Source organism: Ursus maritimus, unplaced genomic scaffold (genome assembly GCF_017311325.1).
Source record: "Ursus maritimus isolate PB19 unplaced genomic scaffold, ASM1731132v1 scaffold_5, whole genome shotgun sequence".
NCBI classification, from domain to species: domain Eukaryota; kingdom Metazoa; phylum Chordata; class Mammalia; order Carnivora; family Ursidae; genus Ursus; species Ursus maritimus.
In genome coordinates this window covers 68,591,351-68,617,450 of record NW_024426663.1, presented here as the reverse complement: position 1 = coordinate 68,617,450, position 26,100 = coordinate 68,591,351, and the positions used below count along the sequence as shown (strand labels likewise).

The 26,100-nt window shown below is 43.5% G+C and overlaps 1 protein-coding gene across 3 annotated transcripts in view; it reads left to right on the top strand.

Moving 5' to 3' along the window:
• The window catches only part of LOC103670542 (synuclein alpha interacting protein), a 73,141-nt gene extending 52,241 nt beyond the window's left edge, over nt 1-20,900 (top strand). For 2 of the 3 annotated variants that reach the window (XM_008699006.2, XM_040622546.1), the window contains 5 exons: nt 1,206-1,375; nt 6,845-6,931; nt 7,502-8,570; nt 9,863-9,933; nt 20,346-20,900. In XM_008699006.2, coding sequence (XP_008697228.1) covers nt 1,206-1,375; nt 6,845-6,931; nt 7,502-8,570; nt 9,863-9,933; nt 20,346-20,430 — 1,482 coding nt within the window. In that variant the 3' untranslated portion in view covers nt 20,431-20,900. The remainder of the gene's footprint in view (nt 1-1,205; nt 1,376-6,844; nt 6,932-7,501; nt 8,571-9,862; nt 9,934-20,345) is intronic. The other variant, XM_008699007.2, reaches the window with a different exon arrangement.
• The last annotated feature ends 5,200 nt before the right edge of the window (nt 20,901-26,100 follow it).

The window sequence follows — 26,100 nt, the reverse complement described above, 5'->3', positions numbered from 1 at the left end:
TTTTTTTTTAGTTAGCAATGTCAACCGTGGTCCATCAAGTCTCTCTTCTTTACTATGATGCCTTGGCCAAATCTGTAACTTTCTGCTTACTTGTGACTTCACATTTGCTCCAAACTAGCTTAAAATCTTGGTGTTACTTCTGAATCGAAGTGTCCGCCTCTCCAGCCTAGATTTAGACCCAGGGTTCAAGGGACACGGCATGGGGACGGAGCCATGATTGGCTTTGTACACCTCACCTTAGCTCCTGTTCCCCTTTCTCTCTTCTGGGGTCAGTGTTGGAGACAAGGAGAAGGGAGGAGAGAAAAGTTAACCATCTCTTTGCTTAACTGGCAAAGGTCCTGGCACTCTCCCTGAAAGCTGTCATTGCTTCTCTGGATCACGGTCCTGGGCCACTAACGTCCTCTGTGGCAGCCTCCACGTGCTGACCCTCTGCTGGGCATGATGGGTGAGGTCTTCAGAGGGCTCTCTGGAGCCTCCCCGCTGATACCTGACAGGGAAGATCTCACCCGTCCTCCTCCCATACAGTCCCCTCAGCCTGTGTCACCCCCACCACTCTTACTGCCGGAGAACACTCTCCTTCCGTAGTGGGGTGATAGCACGCTCACCCCAAGCCCCCTTCTACGATGTCTTCTCAATCCATGGGTCATATCCTTGCCAGACACCTGGTGGGAGCGTGGGCTGCCCCACACACAGCCCCTGCAGGTCATTTCTCTCCAGTGATTTTTATTTCTGATGGGGAAGGCTCAGCAACAGATCACAGATGCTTCCCAAGCCAACAGGAACAGGAAAACAAAATTCCGCTCTCTCCTCGCAGGTGTCCCCAGCTTTCTGGGCCCACCTAGTGAAAGGGACAAAACAGCCCCCCTGGCACTGCCTGCTCAGGAGACAGCCCCCTGAGGACAGTGGCAGGCTCTGCCCCTCCCAGCCAGCTCCTCCAAGGCTGGGTGGGATTGGTAGTGGTAGGACGGGTTCTGTTGCATATGTGTCGACTCTGAGGCAGGTGTCTGATACGAATCCTGCCAACTCGCCAGAGGCTCTCTTGTGTGTGTGATGATACCCTTTGCCCTCTTCCCCACCCTGCCATGGGCTCTGGTAACTGGTATTGGACTAGCAGGAAAAGTTCCATTCAACTTTCTCTTTCGGTCATTACAAAATGTTGCCAGGGAGGTCTTGTCACGATCACGTGCCTCTGCATTTTCCCACAGACCTTGGTTGAATATGGAGCAAATGTCACCATGCAGAACCATGCGGGAGAAAAGCCATCCCAGAGCGCCGAGCGCCACGGGCACACGCTGTGCTCCCGGTACCTGGTGGTGGTGGAGACCTGCATGTCGCTGGCCTCTCAGGTGGTGAAGCTAACCAAACAGCTGAAGGAGTAAGTGGCCCGTTCTTTCCATTTGAGCCAAGTCTGGCTGGTTCTCACTTGGCTGAGGTTTGAGCCTGGTGCCTTGGTGAGCTGCCCGCATGCCGATTGTCTGGAAAATTCCTAGCCTTCTGCCCATCTTCTTGTCCTCTTCCCTCCCAAGTCCTGCCAGCCAGCATCCATGCGATGGGTGCCGTGTCTGCAGAGGGAAGAGGATACTTCCACGAGCAGATGGTGCAGAGCAAACTCCGTGAGCAGGGATGTGAGGCATGTCGGATGAGAGACAGCCTCTCTCTGTGTGCACAGCTCACGGCCCGATGACTTAAGTACACACATGCCTCATCCCCAAACTTCTGTCCTTTACATTCTAGGAAATCATAAAAAGCCTGAGAGAGAAGGGAAAAGAAAAACAAAACAAAACAAAAAACTAGACATAGGCCAGTTTCAGATTTTCAAATGAAAAATGTATATTTGGGGAATTACAGGCAGGTCATCGGACAACCATCACCAGTAAATTTATTATAAAAAAGAAGCCAACGATTCTTGAGTCCTTACAATGTAAACTAGTGTCCGGTCAGCGTGATGTTACTTAAAACCCTCTTGGTCTAGATGGAGTCAGTTCTGTTCTTGATGAGATTGTCAAACCGGTAACCATTGCCTACAGAGATGTCAGGAAGCATTTCTGGGAGGTTGTCATGCTATGCCTGATGAGAGGGGGAGAGAGGGGAAGCCATCAGGTAGGTCTTTAGAGGTCTGAAGAATCAAGGAGCCGCTACCGCTTGAGAGGACCAGGGTCAGGCCTTGGCAAACACACCAGCCAAGGTACAGTTGCCATATTGGGGAGGTCACTGAAAATCCCAATCGGTATTCAAAGTCATGTTGACAGATTAAGAGGATAAACCTGAAAAATTAGAATTTAGAAGCAAAATAGAGAGTGTTTTAAATTATTTTTAAAAATACTCTTTTTGGGACACCTGGGTGGCTCAGTCCGTTAAGCGTCTGCCTTCGACTCAGGTCATGATCCCAGGAGTCTGCTTCTCCCTCTACTCCTCCCCCCTGCTCCTGATCTCTCTCATACTCTCTCTCTCTCTCAAATAAATAAATAAAATCTTAAAAAATAAAAAAATTAAAAAAAATTCTTTTTCCTTTTGGAAAGAGACCTATGATGGCTGGGAGGCCTTCACTGATCATTCGACAGTATGACAAGTCCTTAGACCCTCTGGCTCTTCTCTAAGCTGGGAGAAACCTTCATCTGTCTACTTCTGCCCTCTTGCCCCAGAGACCAGGTCTCTGTCCCCTCCCCCTACTCGAGTACTCACTTTAATGAGTTGGTTAGGATTTTACTAGACACATATAGTGTTTAAAAATTAAATATTAAAGGGGTTCCCTCCAAGCGTCCTCTGCCCAGTTACAGAAAACTCCCCTGGGGCAGGTGAGTTAGATGAGCTTCAAGGACTTAATTCAATTGAAGGGAAAATACACACAAACAGACAACTCAGTAAGTTATCTTTCCACAGCGAACACCCTTGTACATGTTTTTATGTGCTTGTGTAAGTATTTCTAAAAATAAGTTCCTAGAAAGAGAATTGCTAAAACACAGGGCATACGCATTTAAAACGTGGATAGATGTTGCCTAATATCCTTCCAGAAATGTTGTGGCAATATTCCTTCCCCCACCCCGGGTAGTGTATGGACATATCCTTTCAGAGAAGCTTTAAAATGGTCCAGTAGAATGTTTTTGGGTTTGTTTTTTTCCAAAAGATTCATACTCAGAGGAAAGATCACAAAACACTATCCTCAGTCCCTGTACCGTGGAGTCTGCGAGCTGTTCATGAGCTCTAATAGCTGTTTTATTGGTGAACTCTTCAAGGTCAGGGTTTTGGCTGCCCTCTCTGTTGATGGGCCCAGAATAAAATACACATGTACGCTAATAGATAACAGTTCTTCCATTGTCTCTGAAGCTGAATGCTGTAGACAGTTACAGTTAGGCCAGTGACAAGATAAAATATGAGAGTTTAGGCTGGAGACCCCAGTCTTTTACTTACCGTGTGCCTCAGTGAGACTGGCAGAACTAGACGTGAACAGGGAAGCCCACTGAGTATGGCCGCCGTAGCCCGGGCCCTTCAAGCTCCAGGCACCCCCAGCACAGAAAGTTACAGGAGGAGGAATGAAAACCATGAGTTTTTCCAGTTCAAAATTCTGAGTGAGAGAAGTCCAGAGTGCCTTTTCCTACCAGAATACCTTTACTAACTACAGTTAATAAACATAATTACTATTTAAAAAATGGCGACCTTCAGCTCTGTTAGAAGTCCTGATGTACAAGCCTAGATATTACAGGTTGAATTATGCCACCCCCCCCCCCCGAAAATATAGGATAGAGTCCTAACCCCTGGTACCTCAGAATATCTGCTTTTTCGGAGATAGGGTCTTTGCAGAAGGAATCAAGTTAAAATGAGGTCATGAGGGTGTGCCCAAATCCAGTATCACTGGCATTGTCATCCAAGGGGGAAAGTTAGCTGTGGAGGCAGACACGCACAGGGAGAACACCGTGTGAACATGAAATCAGGGGTCAGAGTGATGCATCTACAAGCCAAAGAACGTCAAAGATCGCCAGCAAAGCACCAGAAACAAGGAGAGAAGCAGGGAACAGCCTACCTGTCAGCCCTCAGAGGAAACCAACACTGCCAACCCCTCGGTTTCAGACTTCCAGCCTCCAGAACCATGGGAAAATAAATTCCTGTTGTTTTATCCCCCCAGCTGGTGGTATTTGGTTAACAACAGCCCCAGGGGACTAGGCATATGCCCATATATGTTCTCCTGTTTCGTGTACTTTTATATATTCATATTTCACAGATCATGTATTTAAAATTGGGCAGTCCTTGCTGAGGGCTTCTTTAGAATCTAGAAAGCAGAGTCCTTTTTTTCCCCCCATTCATACCTGAAATTCCAATCATCGGTCAACCCAATCGCTCCCAAATAGTTTTCTTAACTGTATCATAATTCACTTTGATACCTAACAAACCCTTTAAAAATAGACTGTCAGCTTGCTTCATCTACTTTAGCTCCTCACTATTGTTCTTAAAAACTTGATTTGCAGTACAGCTTGTAAAGTGGGAAAATTAGAATGTTCTTATGTACTTTCATTTTTTATTATTTCTTTAGACTAAGGGTTAGCCAACTATAGACTATGGGCCAAATCCAGCCCACTGTCTGTTTTTGTAAATAAAGTTTTATTGGAACCCAGCCATATACACATTCATTTACCAATCGTGTAGGATTGATTTCATGCTACAAAAGTAGAGTTGAGTAGTTATGACACAGACCGTATGACTCACAAGCCTAAAATATTTACTATCTGACCTTTTAGGGAAGAGTTTGCTGGCTCCTTCTTTAGACAATTAAGTTTTCAGTAGGTGAGTCACAGAATGAGTGAGACAAATTGAAATCACAGACTTTTCTTGTCTTAGGGATGAAAAGTTAGGACTGAGACTGACCATGTCTGAAAAATAGAGTACTTGGAGAGATGGAAGCGTTCATCCCAGTCTGATCTCACAGAATTCGATTTAGGTGGCCAATAGTGGTTGAGTACGCGCAGTGACACTTGGCAAGGAGAGCACTGGGCTTCCTCAAGCCCAGATCTAAGGTCCAGCAGCCATTTTAAGAACACTTGGAACTCAGGGCACCTGGGTAGCTCAGTCAGTGTCCAACTCTTGATTTTGGCTCAGGTCATGATCTCAGGGTCGTGAGATCAAGCCCATGTCAGGCTCACACTCAGCTGGGAGCCGGCTTAGGATTCTCTCTCTCTCTGCCCCTCCCCCCACCTCACACACTCACGTGTGTGTGCACACGCTCGCGCGCTCTCTCTCTCTCTCAGAAAAAAAAAACAAAACAAAAAACTTGCAGCTCATTCATTTAGTTCCATGTCCTGGCTCATGAGAGGGCCCACCATTTTTTTTAAAGATTTTATTTTTTGAGAGAGAGAGAGCATGAGTGGGGGTCAGAGCTAGAGGGAGAGGGGGAGAAGCAGACTCCCTGCTGAGTAGGGAGCCTAATGCAGGGCTCGATCCCAGGACCCTGAGATCATGACCTGAGCCGAAGGCAGACACTTAACCTACTGAGTCCCCCAGGCATCCATGGCCTACCTTTTTTGAAGCTGATTGTATCCGTTTTCTATTCCTGTTAATAAATTACCACACACCTAGTGGCTTAAAACAACACAAACTCATCTTACAGCTCTATAGGTCCAAAGACCAGAATGGGTCTCCACATTAAAATCGAGGTGTCCACAGACCACATTCCTTTCTGGAGGCTGTAGGATGGGTCTGGTTGCAGAATCACTTCCTTGCAGTCATAGGACCGAGGTCCCTTCTTTTGCTGGCTGTTAGCAAAGGGTCATTGGCAGCCCCTAGAGGCCCTTGCGTTCCTTGCCTCATGGCCCCTTCCTTCGTCTTCAGAGACAGCAACCACTGACCTCATCTTCTCCTTCCTCCTCACTGTTAAAGACTTGTGACTAGATTGGATAACCAATAATAATAATAATAATAATAGTGCAGGAAAATCTCCGTGTTTTCCTATCAGCCGATAAATAATCTGGATTCTGTCTGCAACACTAATTCCCTTTTGCCATGAAAGGTAACATAGTCCCACCTTCCAGGAAGTAGAATGTGATGGACATCTTGGGGTGGGGGTGGGGGTCGCCACATTAATACTAGAGTTCAGTAAGTACTGCTTTTTCTTCTAAAGTCAGAATCAGTTGGCTTTACTTTTCTCAAGTTCTGTAATATGCTTTCGAAACAGATTTCAATTTCTGTAGCCCGTGGCTTTTAGCTGATTTTAAATTTAAAGCTCATTCTCATTCACATGCTCTTATCTCCAGAATAAAATGAGTGTTGCCATACCGTGTTTCCCTTCATGTAAGAAAACACCAAGTTATTTAATGGTTTTCACCCAATACTGAAATAGTTGTGTTGTTTTATTTTGCTCTTTTCTGATCACTAAACTAATTCAATTACTTTAAAGGTTTAAACAATTTGGAAAGAGTAAATAATATATGTAGGTATATAATTATAAGTAATACACACACACAAACGTTATATAGAGAGAGATTTCTTAAAAACTGTATTATATTACATACAGTATTTTGTAATTTCCCTTTTATTAGGGAAATTTTTTCTGTGTCATAGATACTGAAATATATTATCATTTCAATAGCTGCCTTTATGGAAACAGCTAAATTACTGACTTACAGGCTTATTGATGAGCAATTGGGTTACTTACAGTTTTCCGCTAATGTGAATATTAAGCATCCTTGTGGGTTCTGAGGAAAATCGCTGCACCGCAAGGAAGAAGAATGTGCACGTTTGTAAGGCTTTGGGATTTGTTGCAATTTATTGCAAATCATCATGAAAAAGTTTACACCTACTCATTGATAGTAGTGGCCACGTATCAGAGAGCTTACATGTCTTCGTTTGGTTTTCCTAGACAGACAATGGAACGCGTCACATTGCAGAACCAGCTTCAGCAACTTCTAGAAGCCCAGAAGTCAGAGTCACTCCTTTCTTCGCCCAGGTAATACCAGGAACATGGGTGGTTAGAGTTCTCAGTTGTCTTTAGTCTCTGAGCCTTCTTTTGGACTTTGAGAAAAAAAAAATCTTTAAAGAAGACAACGTTTTATTTTTAAAAAGAGGAATAACAATGAGACGTTACAGGGGGAAAAGGCTCTGGACCTAAAGTCGGAAGACCTGGGTTCCTCTCTGGCTCCGCCCTTTCTTCATTCCCCGGTTGTAAGCAAGTCACGTACTCTTTCAGACTCCTTCGTTTCTTCATCTGTGAAATGGGAATAAGAATATACAGGTTCATAAGGTGGTAATGTTGTTGAAAATGAGCATAATGGATAGAATCGGTGCAGAAGTGAGGTGTAAACGGTAAAGCAGTAGACAAACATACCGTCATGGTGTCAAGTGTGAGGCACTATGCTTTGGTCATGGTTGCCACTCTGGAGTATTCGCAGATGGATTTGCTCAGACACGAAGGGATAATTCTTATTCCCGTCCTGTTGTTCTTTGTTGTAAGTCATTCGTGGCAGTGAAGGAAATCAGTGATAGGAAATCCCCTCATATGTTCTTCATCATCTTTCAGTTCGCCGTCCTCCCCAGCTTCCAGAAGGTCCCAGTGGAAATCTCCAGATGTGGACGATGAGTCTGTAGCCAAAAGCAAACCTGGAGTCCAAGAGGGGATTCAGGTTCTCGGAAGCCTGTCAGCATCCAGCCGGGCCAGGGCCAAAGCAAAAGACGAAGATTCAGACAAAATCCTACGCCAGTTACTGGGGAAAGATATCTCAGAGAGCGTCTGCACCCAGGAAAAGCTGTCCTTGGAATTCCAGGACGCTCAGGCTTCCTCTAGAAACGGCAAAAAGATCCCTGCGGAGAAGAGGGAGCTGAAGTTAGCTCGGCTGAGGCAGCTAATGCAGCGGTCCCTGAGTGAGTCCGACACCGATTCCAATACCTCCGAGGACCCCAAGAGCACACCTGTGAGGAAGCCTGACAGGCCCCGGCCGCAGCCCATCGTGGGGAGCGTGGAGAGTGTGGATAGCGCCGAAAGCTTGCACCTGATGATAAAGAAACACACTTTGGCGTCGGGACGTAGGTTTCCTTTTGGCATCAAGGCCTCCAAATCTCTGGATGGCCATAGCCCGTCCCCCACCTCAGAGAGCAGTGAACCTGACTTGGAATCCCAGTGTCCCGGCTCAGCGACCACTCCCCCCAGCCAGCCCTCTGGAGACCCCATTCAGCCCAGCCCTGACAGTACCGCCGCCCAGAAAGTGGCCATGAGCCCCAAGAGCGCCCTCAAGTCTCCATCTTCCAAGCGCCGGACCTCCCAGAACTTGAAGCTCAGAGTGACCTTTGAGGAGCCTGTGGTGCAGATGGAGCAAACTAGCCTTGAGGTAAATGGGGAGAAGGACAGAGATAAAGGCAGGACCCTCCAGAGGGCATCCGCAAATAGCGAATCGGGGGACCAACTGAAAAGGCCTTTTGGAACCTTCCGGTCTATCATGGAGACACTCAGCGGCAACCAGAACAATAATAATAACTCCCAGGCAGCCAACCAGCTAAAGACGTCCACACTGCCCTTAACCTCCCTTGGAAGGAAGACAACAGACGCCAAGGGAAATCCCGTGAGCTCTGCGAGCAAAGGAAAGAATAAGGCGGTGAGTGCTATTTGGAGACTTTGAATTCACTATGCTGTTCCTCACACTACAGATTGGTGACCTTTGCGACCACCAGGGAATCCCCAAAAAAATTCCAAACGGTTGCATGGAAAGCCCAGTCCATGTGTTTTCTAACGAGATATGTCACATTAGAGTATAGACACTTTGCTCTTCCTTTGGAAAATACTCTAAGAGAGAAAGATCAAATACATCACAGGATGTTACATTCTGGTCTCCCAGTTGCCCTAAATAGTGTGATCCCTGAGTGTTAGGAGTCCTAAACTGGGAGGCATTTCTATAAGATCAGACCACCCGTCGATGTGAAATCAGGCCCTTCCTTGGCCCTGATTTTTCCTCCAGAAGAGTTTGTTCTCCTCATATGACCAGCTAGTTTATTCTCAAGCCCAATGAAAGAGCACATAAATAGATACTCTATTTCTAAAGACTTAACTGCTCAACCTTGGAGTGACCTTTGAAATGAATACACCCCAGGGCCCTCCTCATTTACGACACAAACCCGTGAGTGTTGCCAGGGGGATGCTGGAGCGGCCCAAAGAGCTCAGTACGTGAGGATTGGCCGGACGTGCCATGAACTACATTTCATAATTGCATTTCCTGGAAAACCATGCACTGTAATCTGTGGTTTAAAACCAGTGAATAAGAGATACGCACATCTTTTTAGGCGACGTTTGCTGTGTGCTCTGTGCGTGCCATGCCATCCCCCAAAAATGGTGTAGCATCCAAAATGCAGAACTCTGAGGAATGGAAGGACCCAGAATAGCCATCTCTAGTCTAGAGACTCCCAACCTGCATAATTGATTATTATGCCATAAGGTGAAATTCCATCATGGTGAGGGTCAAGGTCTGTCCAGATTCCTTTTGCAACACCGAAATCGAGTTAATATCTCGTTACTATTCCGTTAATATCTCTCTAAGTAACAACTCCAGTTTTAACTATACATTGATTTCCAACGAGAATTGTCTTTGTCGTAAAGGGCTTCAGCGTGTCTGTATTTCAGCTAGGAAAGTCCCACCCGTGCCCCACACCCTGGCCCCTTTGGGTGTCCCCTATCCAGCCTTACCTTGCTCAAACAAGACTCTCCCAAGTCACTTAATGGGTTCTGTCACTCAGGAGTGAAAGAATGAGCTCAGCAGCTCCCCGCGCTCCTGAAAGTATGTATGACGCTTCTGTCCACTAATCTGCCTCCCGCATGCCTCCTGTTTATTGAGACATGTGCATGTGCCGAGCTTTGTTGCATGTTTTCAGATGATGTTTAATCGCACCTCTCTAGGAGATGTACGGCAGCTGCATCACCCTTTCTTCTAACACGCTGACCGGAGAGCCTCTGCGTAACCATGCACGGTACGTGGTGCTAGCTAGCGGGGCCCTCGCACAGTGAGGCCATGCCTTTGCTTCCAGTAGCATGACCTTTGAAACCACGGTCCCAGAGCACCCTTAGCAGGCGCTAATACCAAGAAAGAAGAATATGACACCTCCCCCGCCACACACACCCCAATAGAAGCAGCCAGTTACTTATAACGGGGCCTTAGAAAGGGACCAAGTGCCCGATTGGCGGGGCTTTCTTCCAGCCGCAGAGGGCACAGGAATCTACTCACCTTACAAACATGCTGAGTCTCCCGGTTGACTTTGGCTTTCAGTCTTTGTTTTAATGGAGTCAAGTACCAAGTAAGTATAGAAATTAAATTTCCTGTCGCGGGTGGACGGAGTCGATCTCTGATCAGAATCAGAGCTGTGAAGGAGAGCTGAGGTTTTATTTCATTGCTGATCCTAGACTGAAAGCGCCTTTCATCACCACGCTTAGGGGAAGCAAGGCCCAGCCATTCTGAAATTGCTCTCGCTTAACGCTCAGAACCCCAGTGCCCAGCCGTTAGCGCGTCTGTGTGTGCCCACCAGTCAAACACAGGGCTTTCCCAAACAAAATGTTTATGCTTCAAAATGCATGGACTGTGTACAGAAAAGGATCATCTTCGAAGGTCTCCAGTAGCTCAGGCGCCTCTCTGGGCAAAGTCCTTCTGCATCGGGGTTTTCTTTCCTCTCTGGGGAATGTGCACAACTCCCGCTCCCGGATGAAGCAGGAAACGGGAGGAGTGAAAGGAGAGCCCTGGAGGGCGACTTCCTGCATTTGGTGCCTGGTTTCTGGCTTCTTTCAGAAGAAACCCCCAAATTCATGTCAAGGGAAGCTGTCACTTTTAAATCATTCAAACTTGCTTTAATTTAATTATTTAAAAGAAAAATACAGCCACGCCCTGCAGCACCCTTCCAAAGTCCTCCGCAGTGCATTTGTGAATGTGCGTCTGTTTCTGTATATGATAAACACACCCAAATAGGAGTGTATGTGTCATGAGTATAAATTTTAGTTAAGAATACTAAGGCGCAAGTAACGTCACTCTTCTTTTTTTGACCCTTTAAATCAAATTTAATCTGCTCCAGGTCTCTGGTCAGCCCAGAGGAGAAGTAAATCTCAGACATTTCAGGGATTGCCCCTGGGGGTCTCATTAATTCAGTACATTCAAGGAAGCACCTTGGAGCTTAGGTATTTACTGGTCACAAGCATTCAGCTTGGGTCAGGCTCACACGGTACCCTAGTCTGGGCTGCTTCCGGCCACCCTGGGGCAGGGAATCTCAGCCAGTTCTATGAACCCAAGACCCGGGGTAGAAAGGAAATAGAAAAAAAAAATGTCCATTCCCTTCCCAGACATTGGTACCGGGCTCTTTCTGTTCCTCTCAACCCACCTCCCCAACCCCATACCCGTCTCAGTCCCAGATGAGGTTGGATGTGTCTTCCGGTACCTGGAAAATTCTGCTTTTGTCCTTAAACAGAAGTTACCAACAATACCCTCAGGGAAGGCAGCACAAAGACTTGACAAACTCTTGGGAGGGGGAGAAGGAGAACACCTCTCATCTCTCGAAGGTTCCAGAGTACCTGGAAACAAGACAGTATCACAGTAAATTGACCTACCAGAAATATTTCATCTGTCTTTTTACAAGCCAAGAAACAAAGCTGAACACTCTCCGATAATAGAAATATAAAAGTCAGAGCACCAAATGAGGCTTTGGGGCTCCTGAGCTATCCAACACAAGGTTAGCCCTTTCCTACTCAGTTTAGGGAACAATCCGTCTGAAGGCTCAGTTTTGAACCTCAGAGTCACTGGGTTTACATATTAACAGAGTTTAATTTCAGCGATAACCTAGAAACCCGAAAATAAAAATATTCAGTGTATTTAAATAAACATCCTGACTCCTTCCCCTCCCTACCTTATAAATTAACCTCGACTTTATCATGGTTTCTGCTTACCATGTGTTCCACAGAAAGTGAAAAGTCATTCGTTGGACCACGCTGGAGAAGGCAGTTTTCTCAGATTCACTCATAATGGCACAGAGGCAGAGGGAACAGGGCCAAGTTCACTCCTTAGAAAAAATAAGGATAGACGGCTATAGTGGAAATGAAGATTTCTCAGAGAAATTAACACTAGCATGAGACTGTGGGCATGAAAAACACCTAATTGACTCTAGTGCTTACTTCATTTTGTCTAGGGGACCCATCAAAGGAACGTCCCACAGAAAGATAAAATAGAGAAAGGACCCCAAGTGTTCATCACTCAGTGATGCCTTCAAATCGTGGCCCAAGAATTTGCTTGGAAGCTGAATGGCTCCTCTCGGGTAGCAGAGATCCCCCAGGATTACATAACTTTGGAATCCAATGGCAGTCCTTGGGTTGGAGTTTGTCCCAAACGTTAATGCCACCAAATGGCCCTATTGCCATGGCTCTGGGAGAAAGAGTGGGACCTCAGATCCTAGTCGCTGGAGTCACATTTTAGTTCCTAGGAAATGTTTATTTTTCCTGGTAAGGGAAAAATATGGGCAATAAATACATTTGAAAGAACATCACCTCTGTGTGGGGGTTCTGTTTGCTATTTATTTTCCTAAATTGGTCACGGCTTGATGGCAAAGAATCTAAATTTCTTTTCAATGCCCTTTAAAATTAGATTCGACTCCATTACTTTGGACAGCTTTCCCAGAGTGTTTCCACAGCCGAGGACGGCTTTGTTTATAACAAGCAGATTTATCTTTACTTTTTCTTATCAAGGACAAGTTGGTTTTGAGTTATTACAACTCCAAGGGAATGTTTGCAATTACTTGTCTTAAAACGCCAATAAGACATTCATTTCCCAGAGTTTAAGTCTAAGTGAGACCTGAAACACGTGATGTGAGCTTTGAGTCCAGCTACCAAGAAGCAGAGGGCATCATCCCCTGGCCACCACCAGCCTCACTGTGACCACAGTGCCGCTAGGACCCTTGTCCTAGCACCAACAGGAAAGCAGACTTCTTCAAAAGACATTAAGTAATGAACACCATTAGTGTGGGTTTTACTGCCAAGGAATTAGCCACACGGGAAGTGATACATCCAGAGCCAAGAGCTCTTGTATCCAATATTTTGCATTGATGTCAAGGTTGTTCAATAACCACTTCAACAGGAGTCGTACGTTGGGCCTGGGATGACATGAGGTGTGGCAGTGGTCAGCTGCTGGGCCCAGTAGAAGGTCAGAGTGGAGGGTGCCCACCCCCACCAGCACACACGCACACACAGACTCACACACACACACATGCACACAAAGACACATAGACACACACACACTGTATGTTCTTACTGTCAAGATATCAGGCTAAACAGAAAAATGAACAAAGATGTGGAAGCCATTGGAAAAGTGGAGGTGAGGCCCTGGCTGAAAGCTGTCTCCCAAGTACAGTGTGTACCCCTCAGCCCCACTGACGAGCACTTCCAGACTCGTGATGGAAAAATCCAGTCGGCACCAAAAAGGAGCCCCCGATCTTGCTGAACAAAGGCATCCTCACTATCATTTCTCTGGATATAAGAAAATAACCGCATTCTAATCTTGTCTTTAATTTTTTACCTTGAAGTATCTATTTTTAACCCGTATGCTTTTTAAGAATTCTTGAAGGGATGTGTCTGTAATTTCTTGGTCACTGTTATATTACCATGGCTCTCTGATAAGTGCTGAGGACATAGTTCTAGAGTGACCTCCCCAGGAGCAGAGTCTTTCCAATGTAACTGTTCAGAAAAGTTGTTTCAGGTGCTAATATGAAAAGGGGATTTAGTGATTACAGACATTAGCATTATTGCTCAAAAACTATAGTTTCGACTTCTAAGCCCTGGTCTGAGGTGGATGTTCCTTTCTAATATACTAGCTCTAGAGCCTGTCCATCAGAAGGAATAGATACTAGGTCCCTGAGGTGCTTTCCTCTCCTCCGGAAACCCCTAGAGCCCACCTGTTCTCCTTCCCCTCCACTCCTCCTCATGTGTTCCCAGATTTTGTGTTCCCTGTACAACTCTTGTGTCTCCCACCCTCACCTCTGCCTCCTTAGGGTTCATATTAGTTTCGGAGGGAAAACCCGTATTTCACACTGGAGCTTTGTCCCAATGACTTAGAAGAGACCCCAGTCTTGAACATTTCCCCAAGGGCAGGTTCTCCTTTGCATAGGCCACGGTTTTGCATTGTCCTTGGCTGTTGCATAGCAGAATCTTGTGTGTGGAGGGAAATACTCAAGTTATGGGGGATAGTTAAAACGATCAGACCCTCCCAATGTCTCGGCACAACTTAGCAAACTCTTTATAGAAGCCACCAGAGTTCCTAAGGTTGACCAGAGAGCATGATTCGCAAATGGAGTTTCTTCTCCGTACCCCCACTGGGAAAAGGAGAAAACATATTCTGCCACAGGAAGACAACGAAAGATAGTGTTGTCTCCAAGTATGAAGAGTTGAGACGTAGAAAAAGCTATTGCAACTAAGATCCCACGTTCAGTCTTCACGCACCGGCCTTGGAAGGCAGGAAATGAACATGTGGAACAGCCCTAGACTAGAAGTAGGAGGGGACAGAGAGAAGACCTTCCTTCAAAACCAAAACCATCCCGCTAGAAACACATTCTTTCAGCATGCGAATCCTGGTTTAAATGCAGTCACAAAATGGAAAAACTACTTCCTTCTCCCCCTCCCACCTCCCCTTTCCTCCCTCCCCTCCAAGGTCCAGATTTGGACTGTGAAATGTCACAGGGGAAACTGTCTTGTTCGTGCCCTGTGGGCACCATCTCTGCCACCACGGGGGTGTTTCTAAACATTAAAAGAGCAGTGCCTGTCTATAAGCTCTAAGGAAGGCTGGAGTTTCCAAGAAGCAGAAATTCACTTGAGGTTTAAAAGTACCAGCTAGAGACTTTACCCAGACAACTTCCAGTACCTTCACCAAGCATCCCTGCTCCAACCACAGCCATCTGGGATTCTCCTTCCCACTAAGAACAGTGCAGATATATTACCTCCCGAATGCCACATTCCCAATTTGCCAGTGCGCTCACTGCACCACCGTCTTTCGCTCTAAGCTGGGCATTTTGCTGTGCCAGCACAAGGCATGCTGCCTTTCTAAAGGAGATCAGAATCCAGAGAGCATGAAAAGAGGATACAGTTAAAACACAGTAAACTCCATGAAATGTACAGGAGCTTCATGAAAGTGGGGACCCTTGACAGCCTCCCCACACCCCCATCTGTACCCCCAGCGTCCAGCTCGGTGCCTGGCACGTGGAAGAGACTTCATAAATATCTGGCCAGAGGGAGAGTGGAGAGAGGAAAGGAAGAAAGAAGAGGTGAAAGAAATAAAATAAAAAGGACTGAGCCTGTCATCCCAAGAAAGAATGGTGTCCTACATCTAAATTAGGCCCTTGGATTACAAGCCTCCCTACCTACAGTGAGTTTTTAGTGTGGGCAGGGCAAGTTCATTCTTTGAACTGGAATCCCATTTTTTAGCACATAGGACTTAGAGATTTGCTCTCAGTAAAGTTCTGAAGGAGATCACAAAAGTAAGAAACTCTCCCTGTTTTGGTTATCAGTGGAAGTATAATGCATGCCCGTGGACCCTTTTAGACTAATCCTCCAAGTAAATTGCTGTCTGGTCACGATGGGCTATGGAAATGTGGAATCCATGCCTAGATGAATCAGCAAGTTAGATTACTTGCAAAACTGTTATTTAAATTTAAGCCTTTTCTTCTTCCCAATTTTGGTCACTAAGAATGTGATTTCATATCCAAAAATGAAATCAAGGAACAGCAAATTATCTGCATAATTCATGCCAGAATTACCCAAACACTTTTGTTCTTTTGAATACTGGTAATTCAGGACTAGGTAATTGAAGGATTCAGGGAGGCTTGAATTATCCTGATATTATTCAAATAAATGCCTCAAATATACACTCAGCTCTAATCATGCTGGGTTTTGTCCTGCAGAAAGTTTCTTTTTTAGTGTTCTTGACCACAACACCCCTTATATTAAAGCAGAAATACTTTGTTAATGTCTAAATGATGATATCATCCTTAAACTACAACCTAAGCCTTCTTTTTAACTTTTATTTATTTTTCATTTGATTTTTTGTCAAAGTGCTGTAGGTATATGTATATAACAGTAATGCTAGTGTTCTAGCAAAAATTGGCTCTCCTCTGTCCAACCTACCCTGTTCTGTGTTCCCACTCCCTGCATCACACACTTGACTTTCTTTCAGATGTATTCTCTAGTATTCTGTATTGCTAAATCACATACTCATACAGATATTCAACTTCAGATATTCTCTTTATTGCCTCCTGGCGTTCCACCATAGAAGGTAAAGTGATAGCTAACACTTTTAAAGCATTTACAGTGTACCAAAGAACATTCTAGGTGCCAAATGCATATTACCTGTTTTAACTTTCACAGTAACACAATATGGTAGATACTATTATTGTCAAATTTTGCAGTTTGGAAGCCAAGGCACAGAGAGATTATGTATCTTGCCCAAATTTGTACAGTAATGATAATAATAAACTATGAAGCCAGGTTTCCAAAAATCTGTATTCTCCAAATGAATCAAACTTATCTAGCTCTATTTTAATGCCCAACCCCGCCCCCCACCCCGAAACACACACACATGCACACACACACGAGTGCACACCCCTGCTTCCTCTTCCCACCATTATTAATACAGTTGTATTTCTCTTTGGGGTTAAATCAGTATTTGGTGCTTATTATTACTATGGCTGTCTAAATATTAATCACACTAGGTCTATGCATTCCTTCCTAATTATAACTTTACATTTTGGAGGGGAGAAAGTAATTTTGACTTCTCAGTTTACAATTCACTTCTCAACACTTTGCGGGAGACAGAAACCTTCCTTCAGCACATTCAGACAAATCAGGTGTCTCTCAGTTTGTCTGTTCATGGAGACAACCTCTTTCCTCCTACCCAGTCTGGACTGCAGTGCTATACAGCTGTCTTCTGGGTGTTTCCAGAAGAATAATTCCCCAATTATTCTGGGAATTGCTTCTGCTTCTGCTTCTCTCCTGCGTAGAGCCCTATTTCCTGAATCTGTCTTTTCCCATTTTGGGTTTATGCTCTTGTTTTGGTAAACACATCTTCCCATCTTTGGGAGGCGAATGGGTGCTAAATTTGTTGAGACCTTGCCTGACTGAAAACATCTTCAATTTGCCCTCATACTGGATTAGGTGTGTTTGGCTGGGTATAGAATTCTAGGTAGGAAACAATTTTCTCTCAGGATCTCGAACACATTGTTTCATGTTCTTCTTGCTTCTAATCTGTCTGTTGTGAAGCTCCATTCCTCTCTAATTGTGAATCCCTTGGAAGCTATTATGATTTTCTCTCTATTCCCCCATATTTTGATTTCTTGATGCTTTGTCATGATGCCATTTTCATTCCTGACATGTGGGCACTCAGCAGTCTTTTTTGATCTGGAAATCTCTATGCTTCAGTTCTGGGAAATGATTTTGTACAATTTCTTTGAACATTTTCTCCATTGCAATTTCTCTGTTCATTCTTTCTGGAAATCATATTACTGCAATGTTGGACACACTGGATAGATCCTCCAATTTGTTATTCTTCTATCTTTATCCATACTTTTGCTTTTTCTAGTTCTTTTAGGAAAGAACTAACCTGTACCTTCCAACCTTTCTAATTTTTTTATTTTTGCCATAATAGTGTTAATTTTTAAAGGTACTTTGTTGGTTTTCTCTTTGTTTCCTCTTTGTAGCATTATACATGCAGGACTTACTTAAATGTTACAATCAAATACAAATGTATATTTTTTTTCTTTTCTTCCTTTTTGCAGTAAAAGTGGTGTTTGCTACACACAGTTTTGCTTCTTGCTTTTCTTCACCTAACACAATGAGGGTCTGTATGTATTAGTATATAGTTTCTTTATTATTTTACATAGCTACATATCCTTTCACTGTATGAATGTACTGTTTTTAATCCTTCATTTTATTGAGATTCTGGTCTTCTTCTTTTGACTTCTAGCAGCTCTTCATATTTTACATATTAGGAAGACTAACCCTTTGTAATATGAGTTGCAGACATTTTCCCAGTTTTTCTTGTTAAAGATGTTTAAAGTTCTCTTTGTCTCCCTATGTTATTTCTATGCACTTTGACTTCCATTTCTCTGTTTATTTTGGTCCCTGTCTTTCACAGGAGCACTTTCCTCAAATATCTGATGGTCTCTGACTCATTTATAGTCACTGAAGCTGAACAGAAGCTCCGACTTTATGGGTGAGGCTTGTTGACGGGTAGATGCTGCTTCACGAACCGGTGCGGACTAGGCTCTTTGTTGGGAAAGACCCCGTCAGTATTTGTAGGTCTTTGCTCTTGGCCACTTCATTTCTCAGGTTAAGGAAACATCTCCTGCTAGGGCCCATAACCTGAGTGCCAAGAATTCATGAGTCAGATTAATAGGAGATGGGTTGAGAATCATATTCGCACTTTCTCACTTAGGGAGACTTTCATTTAATCTCATGGTTTCCACCCCCTTTTCTTTGGTTCATGCCTTACAGATTGTAGCCTCCAGTCTTCTTTCACAATGGGAAGGAGGTACTCACCCAGCTACAGTGGGTCTGAGAGGTAATCTGGGATATGAATTGCTACTTCCAAACATTTTTCGAATAATCTTCCCATTTTCACCCCCACTCAGCACCCACTGTCACCTTCAGGAATACATGGTGCTTTTGGTTTCTATGATCTTGCAGCACAAATCAGTTTGTTGGGTTCCCTGCCCATAGGCTTAGATTTCTGCATTTTCTACTCTGCTAAATCAACTCCACATGCCCACCCACTTTCCTATTTCTGAAATAGTGTTGGTATTTTGTTTATTATCATCGCCTCTCACTTCCCTTATTCATTTGGGTTTATGCCTTTCTTATTTCTTTACTTTCCTTTTAGTGTTGTTTTGTAAGAATGGGGTGATGAATGTGTGTATTTAATCCATCATTTTTAATTGGAAATCCCTAGAACGTCTTTTAACCAACCAGGTTTTTCTTTCCCCTTCTTCCCTTTCTTGCCCATAGACACTCTCTAAAGTTCTCTTCAGGGGCACCTGGCTGGCTCAGTTGGTAAAGCTTGCAACTCTTGATCTCAGAGTATTAAGCTCAAGCCCCACGTTGCGTGTAGAGATTACTTAAAAATAAAAACACTAGGGGGAATGAACCATGAGAGACTATGGACTCCGGGAAGCAAACTGAGGGCGTCAGAGGGGAGGGGGGTGGAGGAATGGGATAGGCCGGTGATGGGTATTAGGAGGGCACGTATCGCATGGTGAACTGGGTGTTACACGCAAGTAATGAATCTTGGAACTTTACATCAAAAACTAGGGATGTACTACTGTATGGTGACTAACCTAATATAATAAAAAATTATTATAAAAAAATAAAAATAAATAAAATCTTTAAAAAAATAAAGTTCTATTCAGAGGAATAAATAAAGTAAGAATCAGAACTTTGAGGTGGTGATGAGGATCAAATATTTACTGGAACACTGAGAATAGACTACATGGTCTTTGTAAGCAAGCACAATTTCGAGGCCATAAAATCCCACTTGAAGCTCTCCGTCCAAATATGTCCTCCTGTTAGCAAGTAGCATTACTGGAAACACTTTGTTTTTGTCTGATATAGCAAGAAGAAGGAATTTATTAATATGTAGGCTCACCCACCTTCAGGAGATGACTCCTTTCTGGAAGATGTTTGTACCCAGAATATGAGTAATATCCCATGAAAATGAAAGCATCTACCCAGAGGGGAATTCACTTACAAAGCACAACTGTTTCCAGGCTTAAGCTTCTGCTTCTTTTCATAAGCTTACTAGGTATCAAATACTTGGCGGGATGGGGGGGGGGGGGGGGGGAGGACAGCATTTCTTTTTCCTGGTTTTTTCTTTTTCCCCTAGACTTACCTACTTACGATCTTCCAACAGTAATCACACACCCAAAAAATATCTTCTTTGAACGATTAAGACTCCAGCTTATTGGACATTAAAGATGTCACCAATGAATCCATGTCAATAAAATATAAACATCTCTTGTTTCCACTCGACCAGCATTACTATACTTACTATCCTATTTGACGTGACTTTGACATGAATTTGATAAAATTCACTTGACTAGAATTATGCCTGGACTCCAATCAGCATGACTGAGAAATTATTTCCAGAGCCAAATTAAAAAGTGTTTGCTAAGTGTGTGTTATTACATGACTATAGCTTTTATTGTTTAAAGAGTGATTTATATGAAAAGAAAATCATTTGCCTACTGGAATGAAGTGTTCTTCAGTGTGGTTTGTATGAGGATAATTTCCATGTTTGATGAGCTGTTTAGTGGTGGTGTCTTGTAACTTGACTATAGTTTTATCTAATTCTGGCCTTTATGGTTTTTCTTCTGCTTAGGCATAATGACATCAATAGAAAAATGAAGAAATCCTACAGCATAAAGCACAATGCTGAGCCAGAGTCAAAAGAACTCTTCTTGTAAATCACTTTTTTCTTGTCTCTCATTGCTGCCCTTTGGACACCATTGGAAATTTCTGGACTATCCACTGTGGAAATAGAATCATGAGAACAATGCCTCACCAGCAGAAGAACATATCAGGATGCCTTAAATTTATAGTACTAGACTATATAATACACATTTTTGGGTGATATTTGTATATATAACTTGTTTCTAAAGAGATGCTGTTTAAAAGCATGATTTGGGCCAATGTATGTTTTTTAAGATTGGATTGGTTCACCCTCCCCACACGACGTCCACCAAGCCACTGGCGCCATCTTGTCTTTCATCAGTTGCATGAATATTTGCTAATGTTGATTGAACTTTTCTTTCCCAGTAAAATGGGCAGTTTGGGCTCAGCTCCTCAATGAGAACAGGTCAGTGGTATTGTTTTCTGTCAAGAATGTTTTTTCTGTCATTTCTACTTTTTGTATAAAGGAAATAAAACAATGTTAACAGCACCTAGAAGCTTGGGGCACCTACTTTCTAATAAGCCTGTGATGTTCTGCTTTCTAAGGGACGTTGAGAGTATTTTGATTGCTGATATTTTATTTCAGGAACAAACTGCCCGGTTTAGCTATTTTCCCATAGGGGTGAAATAAAACATTCTAGTTTTCATTAAGTACTAAAGGATCAGACAAGTATATAAAGTAAGTCAATTTCTTCTGTCTTCTCAAATTCCAGCGTTGACATGAGAAAATACTAATGACAGCTAAGGATTCAGCCCCTGCTTGGGTCACTTTTTCTGTCTAGAACACATTATGAGACCTGTCTAATCCCTTTAGGAGACAGTGTGGAGCCTGAGTTTATAAGAACCGTATTGTTGATACAGCTCTTTCAGTCCATGTAAGCAGTAAGTTCCAGATGGTTTCGTCCTATCATGTAAAAATATATTTCTGTTGAAACTTCAAGAGTTTTATTTTCAAAGTGTTGGCATGGCCCATAAGAGGCCTGTCAAATTTTAGTTTGGAAGTTGAATGTGTTCTTACCCGTAAGAGGGAGCCTTGTATGCTATTCACAGTTACTAGCAGTGCCACGGCCGTCAAATGGGGACCGTTCTGCATCCTCGTGGACACAAGAGGCCAAGGTTCTGAGTTAGGAGGTAATCTTGCATATATGGGTTATCTGACAAACTTGGGCTTGACAAGATGCAACGAGGTATAGAAGAAGGACCTAATATTCAAGTACCTTTTAGGTACCAGCCACACCTATGTAGAGATATTACTACTACCATTTTATGCAAAGTAAACTTCAGAAAGCTTTAAGTCCTATGTCCAAAGTAATACTACTTGTAAATAGCAGACTTGGCTCTGGCCCAGGTTTGCTCATTATTCCCACTGGACTATCCTATCTGTCCTGCATGATGCTATCTCTTTAGTGCATTACCCACTGGACTGATACACGGGGATCATGAGTTGTGTTGGCTCTACTTCTGGATGACTCTTGGGTCTTGGGCAAAACAATGCTTCTTTGATAAACCTGGCAAGGGGCGAGACCGGCCTGCATGCACATCTAGGAGGTAAGTTCCTTTCGACCTACAAAGCAATATCTCTAGGAATTCAACCAATTTGTTCTGTCCTTGTTTGGGTCCTCTGAGTTCCTGTTGTTAGAGCCCGATACCCCGCGTGGTTCTGCGTTGCTCGCGTGGTCTTTTCCTCCAATGAGATGCCTTAATCTGATTTTGGCCCCTTGGCCTCAGACACTCTCTCCTTGTTCACATTTCATTGCTGGGTCCTAGTGTTGCAATTCTAATAGAGACTATATGGCCTCTATTCACAGCACATGTGAAGATTCTCCTGCTTTCTGCTTGGTACAGAAGAGGTGACACTGGCGTCACACATGAGCCAAGCTTTTGGACTTAGTTCTAGAATGGGGCTTGCAAGGGAAAGGGACCCAGAGAGTGTTCTCTCTGTTCCCCAGAGGCCCCAGCTTTGTTCTTAGATAGACTGGGTTTTTAAACTTAAAAGTCGAAGAGGGGGGGTGGGCATTCTGCAGAGCTTTTATGAACCAGACACAGAGTTCCCAATTAAATGTAGCAGAGAAAAGCAAGAGTTTGAAAGAAAGAGATGCTACCTTGACCTAGAAAACTGTCAATTCGATTGTTTATTGACGCAAACATTTCAGACACCAGAGTACTAAGTGCAGAAGAGCAAAGAATTAAAAAGTTATTTGATTCAGATGAGCCAGACTGCTGAGACTATACATTCTGTGTTTATTGATGTCGTTAGAACACTAAAAATGCTGATCCTTAAATCACGCATGTCCGCCATCTTTACCATCCAAGTTCTTTATGAAATGGATGAATTTCACTTGCTTGAAATAAATAGAAATGATGTGTTCCTTACCACAAGCTCAATTGTGTGCAGAATTTATAAAATGAAAACACAGACTCTTACTTGTTCACAGAAATGGAGACGCACATGTTAAAGAAAGAGAGAGTGTGTTTCCTTGAAGTAAGCGGAACTTTGGAGCCCCCCACCCCCCTCCCTCCCACTGGGCTAGTAAAATGAGTAAAGCTCTATCTGCCTGCCTAATTACATGCAGCAGAGCTGGAAACTCAGCCCCACTGCAAAAACAAAAAAACAAAAACACAAAACCCCACAACTCTCTCAGCATCTGTCAGCGTCTTTTAAAGACATTGCTGCTTTTATGTCACTAAAGGGACTCATTTTGCCAAAGTTCAACACATCAAACTAAGAACGTTTCTTAGAAAAGATAACAAGAAACCAAACCCTTCACCACTTTGAATGGATTGAATGCCTATTTCTTATTCTCATAAAACATTAATACCAAGACCTCAACTCTAAGAAGAAACTTCTAGATGTGCATCTCGGGGTTAGGAGTGGGGATGAGGACTGTCAAAGGGTATCTATCTTCAAGGAAATTTTGAAAATTAATTTTTTTTCACAGAGCGAATATTTGCAGGTAACATACCGGATGGTACAGGATAGAGGAAATAACTATAAAATACTGAAATAATTCCCTGAAAGACTCCTTGATACGAAATGGGTTAAATGTTCTCTCTTCAGGAGCCACCTATGTGCATAATCTGAGTTAAGCTGATACGGCCAAATAAGAATAAGGGATCCATGGCAACAGAGTTGATATCATTTCCCCACGTGAAAATGGAGTTCATGCTGTCTATTGCCTTGAAACTCTCATATGTTGATGGGTCTCTCTATAAGTCCCATGTCCTCTCCAATTTGATTTCCCTTTATTCTTCATTGCATAGTTTAATGTAACTTTTTGAGTGCCTGATTCCTGTCTCCTAACAAGACCCTACATTTATTGATCTCCACAAGAATCTTTGTCACCTTTCATAGATGGTGATTTGTAAATACCTACTGGCAATTTTTGTCAATAGTTTTCAACTTCTGCTACCCTTATATCCATCTTAGTTTCTTCTCGTTTCTTCCCCATTTTTCTTCCATCCCTTCTTCTCTTCTTTTTCTCTCTCTCCTTCCCTCCCTTACTCTCTTTCCTCTGCTGACATCTCCGCTCCCCATTATTTCCCCTTTGTCTGCCCTAGGTTCCCAAGATCTGGAAACCCTTTGTATGGGGTATCCTTGGAAGAAGTCTAGCAAAGGAATGGCAGTAAGTAGAAATGTGCTGTACCCATATTTACGATGAAAAGTAAATCCTCTCTCCCTTCTTGGCCACAACGTGTATATAGAATGGCATCTTTCTATATGCTGATGTGGTCAACAGACTCTGAGCCTATGCCAAGAAAGGGACCCTGTGCTAGGCGCTCTCTTGGAATAAAAACCACCCAAAAGTTGGTATTAACCACATTGGAGGCTTATAAGGATACATAAGTTAACAAATTGTGTATTTGGAGGGACATGTGCAGAAAACTACTGTAATTGGTTCATAGCTTAGGGTTCTGAAATCTTGCTATACATTAGAATCACCTGTGGGAGCTTTTAGAAAAATCTGATGTCCAGGGGCACCTGGGTGGCTCAGTCAGTTAAGCATCTGACTCTTGATTTCAGCTCAGGCCATGATCTCCGGGTCATGGGATCAAGCCCCATGCTGGGCTCCGTGCTCAGTGCAGAGTCTGCTTGGGATTCTCCTTCTCCCTCTGCCCTTCCCCCCTGCTAAAAAAATAAAAAATAAAAAATCTGATGTCCATGCCAACCCTATAATAAATAAATTTAACTCTCTGGGTGGAACCCAGACATCAGTATTTGTAAAACTCCCCACAATTCCAATGATGCAACCAAGCTTTAAAACCAACGCCTTACAACTCAAAGTGTGGCCAGGAAACATTAGCATTGGCATCTGCTGAGAGTATATGAGAAGTGCAGGATCATCCGACATTGACCATGGCCTCTACTTCTAATTGTATGAGGCTATGAACTATTGAGACAATATTTGAAAAGACAGTTTGACAGAAAAAGACCCTTCCTCAAGGAGAAGGGAAGAATGATGAGCCCCTAAACCTAGGGTCGGATATGAAGAGGGTATTAGGTGTTTTGGGGAAATATCACTGGGGTCATCACACTCTTCTGTTTAGTGTGTCCATACATTTAATGTGTATATATGGAAATTCTATTCCATACTATAATCTCATATGCAGAAAGTTCAAAATCATGTAATTATAGAAAGTGAGGCTTCTTTTCTGGATGGAAGAGGTAGAAGAGAGCACCACAGTTTTCAAGAAAGGATGAGGTAATTGCACTTTTTAAATCATACTGGGGGTAGCTTTTCTATTGTTTTTTTCTCAGAAGTTCTCGAAAATCTGGATGTATAAAATCAAATCATCAGAAAGCTACACATCTGCCAGGGGCATAAGGGAAACGGAAGCAGAGTCAAGCAAAGACTAAAACCATTCCCAGAACCACTCCTCAACCACCACTGCAGGGGCTTCCCATATATGCCAGCAAGACACACGACTTCATGATTTTATGACGCAGTATAGTGCTACATTGTATGCCAAAGACGCTCCTTTGTTTACACGGCACACACAGAGACACACATGAACACACACCCAGTGAATGTCTACCATGTGCACAGCTCTGTCCCAAGCGGCAGAAAGGCAAGCATAAATCTAGGGTAATGAATGCATATTGCTTTTGATGAAATGTGGAAAGTCTGCGTTCAACCGGATAAATTTGGAAAGCCGAGCATTCTGTTGTGATGTTGTGCCCATAGTCGCATTCATATTTTATGACTGTATTTCTTTTCTTCCTATGGAATCCGTTTCCTGCAGTCGTTCAGCCCATGAGGAACAAGGAAGGATTTAAATTCTATTATTTGGGGTCGGCCATGCGAGTCGTCTTCTCAATATCCTTTCTCCCTTTCTTCCCAATTAAGAGAAGCCAGTTAAGCGTTCGCAGGTGAAATGACTTTACCAGACGCCCTGGAAATTAGGCGTGGTCACGTGACTCGGTTCTGGCCAATGAAAAGCCAGCAGAGCTCCCACAGAACTTCCGAAAATGTCGGGGAGGAAGAAGCTTGCGTGGTGTTTATATTTTGTGGCTTGTGCTTTCCCCTCTGGGGTAGAGTAGTGACTCTTGTAGCCATGAGACCAAAAGTTACGCCAAAAAGGGACGAGAAGAGAAAGAACCTGGTTCCGTGAAAGCGGCTGCACAGGCTTATGGACTGTCCCCCGAATTATGTAAGTGAGTAAAATAAGCTCTTTTCATTGACTGA